General features: G+C 37.9%; 1 protein-coding gene across 1 annotated transcript in view; it reads left to right on the top strand.

Annotated features, from left to right (window-relative positions):
• LOC107712173 (uncharacterized) overlaps window positions 1-10,575 on the top strand; it is a gene marked incomplete at its 5' end in the record, with an annotated part of 36,838 nt that overhangs the window by 6,100 nt on the left and 20,163 nt on the right. Inside the window, 2 exons of the mRNA XM_016517327.1 lie at window positions 453-752; window positions 1,719-2,030. Coding sequence (XP_016372813.1) covers window positions 453-752; window positions 1,719-2,030 — 612 coding nt within the window. The remainder of the gene's footprint in view (window positions 1-452; window positions 753-1,718; window positions 2,031-10,575) is intronic.

Below are 10,575 nucleotides of genomic sequence, written 5' to 3'. Positions count from 1 at the left end.
TGAATATTATTGTGGGCAGTGGTGGGGGGGGGGGTAATTCTATGCAATTTTCAGTTTCTTGCATAGACCTCTTGTTTCACTTCATAAGACCTCAATGTATTATCAGGAACCAGGGGTATTAATTTTGTTTTGCCTGTGTTTGCATGCATTGACTTGAATCACCAAGGACCACAGTTTCTGCTAAAAATGTTCTACTGAAGAAAACGGTCACCTGCATCTTGGATGGCCTGAGGGTAAATTAGTAAATTAACAGCAAATGTCTCTGAGTCGTTAAGAAAGTAATATGAAGTTTCTTGTGAGAAGACGGGCAATCATGTCCATTTCAAACTGATAAAACAACATCTAAATTATCTTTATATAGTAACAACAAACTATGCTGCTCGCATGCACACACTTGATCTAATGGCAACATTGTGTTTCTCTGTTTATGTGTTGTGTTGTCATAAATGAAGAGAGGACGATATCAGTGGACGAGGGAAAGAATGTCACTCTAGAGACTGATTCTGAAATACAGAAGGATGATCAAATTCTGTGGATGTTTGGAGCTGAAGAGACTCTCATAGCTCAAATCAAAGGGGAGACCAGAGAGACACATGATGTTGCTGACGGGAGATTCAGAAACAGACTGAAGCTGGAAGAGTCTGGATCTCTGTCCATCAGTAACATCACAACTGAACACACTGGAGCCTATAAAGCACAGATCATCAGCCGTGGAAGGACCTCATACAAGAAATTCAAGGTTGTTATGCTTGGTAAGTAACTGTCTTTTAAAATGCACATTAGCGTAAGAGCAATGATCATTGAAATGAACACAGATTTACACTAAACCGGATTTTAAAGGTAAATGTGCATATAATAGTGTTACTGTAATTTGATATAAATTTTTTTCTTCCTAAAGTTGCCAATAAGCAACAAATCAGCTTCCGGCTTCGCTACCGTTCGGACGTTCTTGCTTACGTATTATCGTTTTCTTAAATTCATTTTAAACTTCTTAAATCAATTGTTTTAATCATTTTCAATGTTTTTAAATTCCTTGTTTTATTGTTGTGATTATTTTTTTTTTTCTTTTCTTTTATGTAAAGCACTTTGAATTACCATTGTGTATGAAATGTGCTATACAAATAAACTTGCCTTGCCTTGCCTTGCCTTGCCTTGCCTTGCCTAAGCAGGAGCATTTTTCAAAATGTTCACAAACTTTTCCGGATTATTTTGTTGTATGAATATCTGAACATACATTAGCCTATATCAAAAGAAAGAACAGAGCCTCTGCTTTTAAACAACAACAAAAAATCATTGTATTCTCACTTCAAGCAATCTTGTTTTATCAACACTTAAATGTGGGTAAGTTTCATTGACAAAAAAATTGAAAGTAAGGTGAGAAAATTGCTTAGATTATGTAGATTGAGTCCATCAATACTCCTAAATCTTGCACAGTTATATACCTCTTTGTAGATTTGACATTTGATTTGGTAATGTTAGGCAGTTTTGGTTTATATGCTATTGAATAATGCTATTTGATGATTGCCTTAGCTTATATGTGCATAAACAATGCTTCTACTACTAGTTTCTGCTTCTTCGCTTGTTTTTGGATCCAGAGATGCTGTACTATTTCAGAAGATGCATAATAGCGCCCCCTACTGTATAACAGTGGGAAGCTTTACGACTGGTTGTTATAATCTCCTAATTTCTCTGTTTCTATGTGCTGCTCTGACATATAGCGGAGTATGTGCCAGTGAAGAAGGGAGATGATGTTACGCTACACACTGACTATAAAATACAGAGAAGCGATCAGATACGGTGGATGTTTGGAGATAAAAATCTCATCGCTGAAATCAAAGAAGGGACCGGAGAGATCGCTACATATGATGATGATCTTGATGGGAGATTCAGAGGCAGACTGAAGCTGGACGAGCAGACTGGATCCCTGACCATCACAAACTTCAGAACGGAACACACTGGACCCTATAAAATGAAGATCAACAGAAGTGCTGAAAAGTCCAAAAACAAGAGTTTCGATGTTTTTGCCAGAGGTGAGTTTCTCCAGTCAGTGTAATAATGATCACAGTTCTTCCTCATACATTGTTTTTTTCTGCAGGTAATTTAGATCAAACAGTTTCATGTTCAGACTCCATTCAGGGTTTGTTCTGTAGTTAATTTCATTCTTTAGAATTCTTAAAGATTAAAGTTTTATTCACGCACTGTGAAATAAACACTATTCTGTTGCTGCCTCTCCTTCATTAGTATTTACTTCAGCTTTTATTTAGATCAGCACTCTGTAAATGAAGCAAAAATACTACCTTTCTTTTTGTCTGAAACACCACAAACTGTCTTTGTCTATATTTCAATCTGATAAAACAGCATCTGAATGATGTTTCCTTTGAAATTTCAAAAGGCTGAGCAGAATGACAATATACAGTATAGACCATGGCAACAAAATAAAGTGTCTAGCGTTGGAGATTTTGATATTTCATTTTTATCACGGTATGTAAATACATCTATATAGCATTGTACTACTTAAAGTTATTGACATGTTGCAGTTATAATAAAACATGCCTGAATAAGAAAATAAAGAGCAGGACATACTTGATGTTAAAAAGAGTTTTAAAAGAACTATATTTTTAGCCATGTAAAATTATTAATATTTCTATGCTGAGGTCACTGTTGCCTTGTGTAATTAATAAACATGATCTAATTATTTAAAATAAACATGAATTATACATGTGGATGTGTGATATAGTGCAAGAATATGCAGTATTGCAACAAAATGTATATTTTTGTGCAAAAGATTCAGCATTTAGAGCAGTGTTGTTTTGCTTAATATTCATAATGAGTATGATGATGATAATAATAATAAGAAGAACAATCTTGGTTACAGTGAGAAGTGACCATCGTATTTTGGAGATTAATGGATCAGCTGTCAACTACTGAATTACTCACTGCTCTAATAGGAATCAATGTATATTTTTAATTAAATAATTTAATTCATAGCCTACTGTTGTTCTATTGTACGTCTATTTGTGTAATTTGATTCTTTTTTCAACAATAAAAATAATTATTTTGTGATATGTTATCAAGAAAGACTTGATCTAATGATTCTGTTTGTGCTGAATATCTTTAACTTTAAAACAATATCATGATCTGATGAGTGCGATGTGGCTTCATTCTGTTGATTCATTCATATTTCAAACACAGTGTGAATGAATGTAAATTAACAGTTTGCATATTCTAGCAGATGCATGACTGAGTTCCCAAATATTATAAATATCATGTTCATTTGTGAGAAAAGTGCATAAACTATATTGAACCTATCAAATGAGACAAATGTGCTACTGGTAGTATGTTAAATGATTTCGTACATTGTATCTTAGTTTTGACATCTCATATATAAGTACATCCAGATCAGTTCATCTTCTCTTTTTAATTAGTCATTGTCTCTGTATTTTCTGACTGATTCCACAGGAAATGGAGAGAATGAATCTGTGACTGTAGTGAAGTCGCTGCATAATGGAGATAATCTGGATGTAGTGAATGAGCAACACACTGATATCACCAACATTTGAGCTCCAGCTACAACAACAACACAGCATATTTCTGCCTTTTTGAGCCTCTAGAATCCGTCCAGAGGAAGTAAGAAATTAACCGTGTCCTTTGGTTTTAGATTAACTGGGAAATGTACTGATAAAACCCATTTTAATGATGTTATGCTTCACACCTCTATTAGCAGTTTGACTCTGGTAGCTTAGTAGTAGTCAGAAAGATCATATATGGCTTTTATAATATATATTTTACCACAGCAGTATTTCTCTACCCATTGTATGTGCTCTTTTATGTAATAATTAACACCAAAATCAGGTTAATATTCATTTTCAGCTTTGAGGTCAGATCACATGACCTTCTCGTCATGTGTTGAAATTCATCAGACTGTGTGAGACGATTCAGAAACATCTTTGACCATCAATGCATCCGACACTTGTGCTGTTGAAACTAACCAACTACTCATCTAAGTTGAGATTTGTATTATTTTACTTTTCAATTGTGAATGTTGTACCTTTCTTCTACGCTCTAAAACATGCTGGGTTGTTTCAACCCAACTTTGGGTCAAATATGGACTAACCCAACTTTGGGTCAAATATGGACTAACCCAACTTTGGGTCAAATATTACCCCGTAACTCACAGCAATAACATTACATCCAACTGATATTCAACTTATACAACAGTTCGTGCATGTATCTGTAATTATCGCTTACCTGAATGTACAAACAAGAACAGCTTATAAGCGATGCTGTCTTCACTCGTGCACATGGTACAACATTAAGTGAAACACGCATGCGCCTCTTCGGCGATTAACATTATCTCAGCTCTTTTTACATTGAGTACCAGTGGCATCATACATAAACAGTATGTATTGTAGTTTAGTTAATTGCCTAAGTACGTATACTAACACATACACTTTAAAATTACATAACTCAGCAGAGTAATATACCCCGTAACTCACAGCAATAACATTACATCCAACTGATATTCAACTTATACAACAGTTCGTGCATGTATCTGTAATTATCGCTTACCTGAATGTACAAACAAGAACAGCTTATAAGCGATGCTGTCTTCACTCGTGCACATGGTACAACATTAAGTGAAACACGCATGCGCCTCTTCGGCGATTAACATTATCTCAGCTCTTTTTACATTGAGTACCAGTGGCATCATACATAAACAGTATGTATTGTAGTTTAGTTAATTGCCTAAGTACGTATACTAACACATACACTTTAAAATTACATAACTCAGCAGAGTAATATACCCCGTAACTCACAGCAATAACATTACATCCAACTGATATTCAATTTATACAACAGTTCGTGCATGTATCTGTAATTATCGCTTACCTGAATGTACAAACAAGAACAGCTTATAAGCGATGCTGTCTTCACTCGTGCACATGGTACAACATTAAGTGAAACACGCATGTGCCTCTTCGGCGATTAACATTATCTCCGCTCTTTTTACATTGAGTACCAGTGGCATCATACATAAACAGTATGTATCTAGTGAATGAGCAACACACTGATATCACCAACATTTGAGCTCCAGCTACAACAACAACACAGCATATTTCTGCCTTTTTGAGCCTCTAGAATCCGTCCAGAGGAAGTAAGAAATTAACCGTGTCCTTTGGTTTTAGATTAACTGGGAAATGTACTGATAAAACCCATTTTAATGATGTTATGCTTCACACCTCTATTAGCAGTTTGACTCTGGTAGCTTAGTAGTAGTCAGAAAGATCATATATGGCTTTTATAATATATATTTTACCACAGCAGTATTTCTCTACCCATTGTATGTGCTCTTTTATGTAATAATTAACACCAAAATCAGGTTAATATTCATTTTCAGCTTTGAGGTCAGATCACATGACCTTCTCGTCATGTGTTGAAATTCATCAGACTGTGTGAGACGATTCAGAAACATCTTTGACCATCAATGCATCCGACACTTGTGCTGTTGAAACTAACCAACTACTCATCTAAGTTGAGATTTGTATTATTTTACTTTTCAATTGTGAATGTTGTACCTTTCTTCTACGCTCTAAAACATGCTGGGTTGTTTCAACCCAACTTTGGGTCAAATATGGACTAACCCAACTTTTGGGTTAAAAATTTAATGTAAAAAATGTAACCCAACAGCTGGGTTAGTCCATATTTTACCCAAAGTTGGGTTGAAACAACCCAGCATTTTTTTTAGAGTGTACTGTATTAAGTGAACTTAAATGTTATCCAAAAGATATGTTCTGAAGTGAATCGGATGTGAATGTAGAAGTGAATCATATCTGAATTTGTAAATGTGAATTTAGAGTGACTTGTATTTATGCCGAAGCACTTAAATTAGCCTTTGATCTTAAAAACGAATCATTTCTGTCCTCTAGTGGACATGCTTATCAGGTGGTGTATTGTTACAATAAAAAAAAATAAATTAAAAAAAATAAGTAAAATTTTGTGAAATGTACATGTACTAATGTTCATACTACAGATCTTTAAAGTAGATTGAATCTGACCAGATACAGTTGAGAAAAACATCTTAAAAACAAAAATTATTCCCTAGTTGTGTTAGACGTAATCACAAACTACTCTGAAGATGAAATGGGACTACAAAATCAGATGTCGTTCAACAATTCGCCGAATATTGTTATGGAACCACACTAAATAATAATGGTGTTATGGTAAGTTGGAATATTGCATGTTATTAAAAGCGACTTACAATTTAAGAAAAGTGCAGCCTTGCGGCTCAAGCCTAGAAAAGGCTTCATAGATGCACTTCATCTTAACGAACACCAGATGGCAGTAGAATTTATACACATTTTTATAATAAGGCCTCATTGCTTATTGTAATTTGTGGATAAAACACTGAACACTCACAATGAGACTGGTATTATGTTGAAATTATTCAGTGAGCGAATCTAAAGTAGGCTAGTTGTTTCAGTGAACAGATTAAAAAAATAGTGAAAAAATGAGTATGAAGTCTATAAAATATATATATTTTTAAATATTTTAAAAAATGGCAAAAACTACACAAAAGTACACTGATTTATTGACGGTCACTCTAATATATTTGTATATATATTGGCATTAATTATCACATATTAGCATAAAATCTGAACCTTAAAGGCAGGGTATGTGATTTTTCAAAAACACTTTAGAAAACTGATTCGGGCCGAATCGCAAAACAAACTTGTAGCCAATCAGCAATCAGGGGCGTGTCTACTCGTGATGTGGAGGAGAGCGCTTTCAGTGCATGGGACGGACATAAGCCGAGCCGAGCCGAGTGACAGAAAATTAGAGATGGCGAATAAAAAACAAAAGAGGAAAACGTCTGCGGAACAATAAGGCAAGAAGTAGGACCCGTGTAAATATCAGATCAGCTTTCCAGCGCTGGAGAGAACTCAAGGAGCGAGGCCCGCGATCGGACGCCGAGGTTGCTTTGTTTCTTCTCAATAGGTGAGTAACACCGTGTCTACAACAGCTAAAGTCTGACTACACTGGACGCGATCAAACGACCGTTGAAAACCATTTGAAATTTGTGTCAGCACGTCATAAATAGAACCCGGCAGCAGTTTTCTGTCGGGATTTGTTGCGCCGCGCCGCTCACGTCCGTAGACACGGTGTAACATTGGTTTTGCTTTGTTTCACAGAACTAATCGTTGCCTGGGTTGCGTACGTATATGTGGGGCGGAGCTATCAAAATAGGGGCAAGACCCTTTTGGGGTAGGGGCGTGTTTGTTTTGGTGATTTCAAATATCAACATTGGCTACCAGAAATCCCTTACTCTGCCTTTAACTGATGCTGTTATTGAAATACTTCCATATTCAGACACAAGGGGGAGCTAAAGGACTGTCTCGGCTTTAGGAAGGAAGCGCAATGGTTTGCGGATCTCATACACCCATATTTTATTCACAATAGATCAGAGAAAACATATAAAATGTTTAAACTGAAGAAATGTACCATTTTAAGGAAACAATAAGGCAATTTAGAACATCCCAGCCCAGAGCCTCTAGCTAGTCCTTGTCTGAAAACCACATCGGACAGTAAGTTGCCTGTCTGTTCTCCACCCTGCCACTGACTGAATCACTTCCTTGTAAATCTGCCAGTCCCGTGGTGAGGGTTTGGCACAAGATAAGAGAGTCCGCTATCTGATTGTATGACTGGGAAGATATATGGAGGTAAGATAAGAGGAGATGGACATCCACCCATTTCCAAAGACTGTTTGCTAATTTTAGGAGACTCTGAGATCTTGTGCCTGCCCATTCAAACCTTTCCAACTATCTTTGCAATTGCCTGAGATCTGACTTCTGTCAAAGTAGCTTGAATGGCGCGTGAGTGGACCCTCGTGCCAATGAACTGAACAGGCAAATATCTCTATCGCCATAGCAACATGGGAATAGTTGTAATTGCATCGACAGATTCAACAAGTTCATTAAGTAAGAGCAGTGTATATTAATTAATATACAAACCTTCAAATGAACGAAGTGATTATTGTCAGAGCCAGTGTATCAAGTTTTGAAGGCCTAAAATATCACAGTGGGAGAGCGGTCATAACAGAATGCATTTTCATATTCAGTCACAAGGGGGAGCTAAAGCAGTATTATCCAAAATAAGTATCGGTCACTGGTTAAATATAATATAATGAAATATTTGTAGTTTTATGTTGCTAGCAAATGCTTTTATTTCTTCAGGCTACACATTTGAATGCCCTTTAAAGAAGTTTGCCTTGTGTTCTTAGATAAGTGTAGTTCCAATATCTACCAGCAGGGGCGAACAGGACCAAGACTAACCAGAAGAGAAGCGAGGATATCATTGGGAGGAGACCAAACGACCAATGAATCCATCTCTGGAAACAGTGAGGATTTTATTCCCCTTTACTACACATTAAAGACATTTAACCAAACTTAGCTGCTATTTAATGAAGTCTGTTGATATTTCCTTGATCAAAAACACAGATCACTGAATAATATTCAGAGGTTTTCACAGAAGCTTCTAGTGATGATAAGCAGAAAGAATTAGGTGAGAACACAATTAGGTGATCACATAGTTATTTTTAATAGATTAAATAGTTAATATGAACTTCAGACAAGCTTCCACATCCATTTTTAAGGCCTTTGACACTGTAAAATAGCATGTTTTTCCATGTTCCCTCACTAGTTGGTGCTCTAGCAGCGTCTGTAAGAGAGACTGGCTGTCTGTTCACCATTACATTGAGTTAAAATGTCTTAATCTTAAAAAAAAGTAAGAAGTTTAAAAAATATGTTCCCTAAGCATGAGCATTTTACACCAGAACGCTCTTCCATTCATACACAGTCTTACAGCACATTTAGCAATATTTTACCCCTGGGCACTTTGGCTAAAAGAGCAAGCACAGGTGGCGAATGTCTGTTTAAAGATGTCTTTCTGTGTTCCTGTGTGCGGTCATTTCCTGGCTTCTTCTGACAGCCACGGTCGATGCCTCGCAGGCCTGGGCCGTGAGCATGCTGTGGCGGCCATGACTATGGCTTTCCCTCCTCTGTAAAGGAAGCAGTCCCCTTGGTTGCAATGCATAGGGCCATGCTGCACGCTGGATAGTGCTCAGGGAGATCTGAGGGTTACAGTGGGAGCTCTTCTGTCAGTCCAAGCCTCACGGTCCTCCCACTCCTCTCGCAACCTGCATGCTGTCGAGCTCCTGGGTGATGGCACCGGCTCATCTCATGTCGCCTAGCGTGTCATTCAGGGCTCCGGATGAGGATCAGGGGCCTCATTTATAAAGCATGCGTACGCTCAGATTTGATCTTAGAGTGTGCGTATGCTTAAATCCACGACAACGCTCATATTTGTAAAAACTGTCTTTGACGTGGAAAAGTGCTTAGCATCACGTCAGGGTCTGAGCAGACATACACACGTTTTCTTGTCGGAGTACTGCAGGTTTTTGGAAATGCAAGCTGTTCTTGCAGCTCGCTGTTCTAAATTAAAGAATTTGGATGATGACTGGTGATCTTGTACATGTTAATGACATTAATTAGGAGTCGTTAACAAGGCAGAGAGCTGAAACCAATTAATTTGCGCGCAAGTTTAAGATAATTTGCGATTCATAGATTTCACATCTGAAAGAGGTGTACGTGCGTTTTCTGTGCGTACGTTTATTCTATGAATCACACGTACGCATATTTGAGAAGTGATCGTAAGATCAAATTTAGGGTGGTTTCTGCGCAACATTTTCTAAATGAGGCCCCAGTTGTTGATCGCTCTGTGCAACTAAAGTCACGGCGCGGGCCCTCAGCCAGGCGTTGTCCTCCTTGGTGGTCCAGGAATAACATCTCCAGCTGAACAAAGTTCACTTTCTTGACGCCTCCATCTCCAAGGCTGGATGGCCTTTTTGGCGACACTGTCGAGGATTTGCCCCAGCAGTTCTGTGCAGTACAGAAGCAGACGAAGGCCATCAAGCACATCTTGCCCCAGCGTGATATGGCTGCCACAACATCGAGCCCCCCACAGGAAGGCAGTTCAGCACGTCTCCTGCCAGCACACCCAGGGGCCCGCTCTTCGTACGTCGCTAACTCAGTTAGCTAGATTTGATTGTTGATGACTTGGCTTGATCTTGGATTGGTTGGTTCTTCAAAGCTCCTCCCGGAGTGACTGTCATAGCAACAGGTCCGTAAGCTTAAACCTGCTCAAGAGCAGGCTTATTTCATGTAAACAGGATTAGATCGCATCTTTTTTAAGCAGAATTGATACTTATAAAGGTGCAGAAATTTGGCAAGGTTTTCCTCAGGTGTCTTTTTTAATTATATGATGTCATTACGTTGCTGTCTTGCCGCCAGCCAATCGCTGCATTGCTGATCGTGGTTTCGAGTATCGATACATCTGCCCTTTTCGGGAAACACGAGAACGTGCAGTAATCTTAGACAACTTAATCCAGATATTTTAATCAAATCCGCAAATTCGTTTGAAGAACCAAATTAGCCAGAGATCAGTTATAACGATTAGAAGATCTGGCATCTTTCAAATCATCTCAGATGTATTAAGCGAGGTACGAAGAACGGGCCCCAG

Source organism: Sinocyclocheilus rhinocerous, unplaced genomic scaffold, assembly GCF_001515625.1.
Source record: "Sinocyclocheilus rhinocerous isolate Xijiao unplaced genomic scaffold, SAMN03320098_v1.1 scaffold748, whole genome shotgun sequence".
Classification (NCBI taxonomy): Eukaryota; Metazoa; Chordata; class Actinopteri; order Cypriniformes; family Cyprinidae; genus Sinocyclocheilus; species Sinocyclocheilus rhinocerous.
The sequence above is the reverse complement of the archived record's forward strand: the minus strand, read 5'-3'. Positions and strand labels throughout refer to the sequence as shown.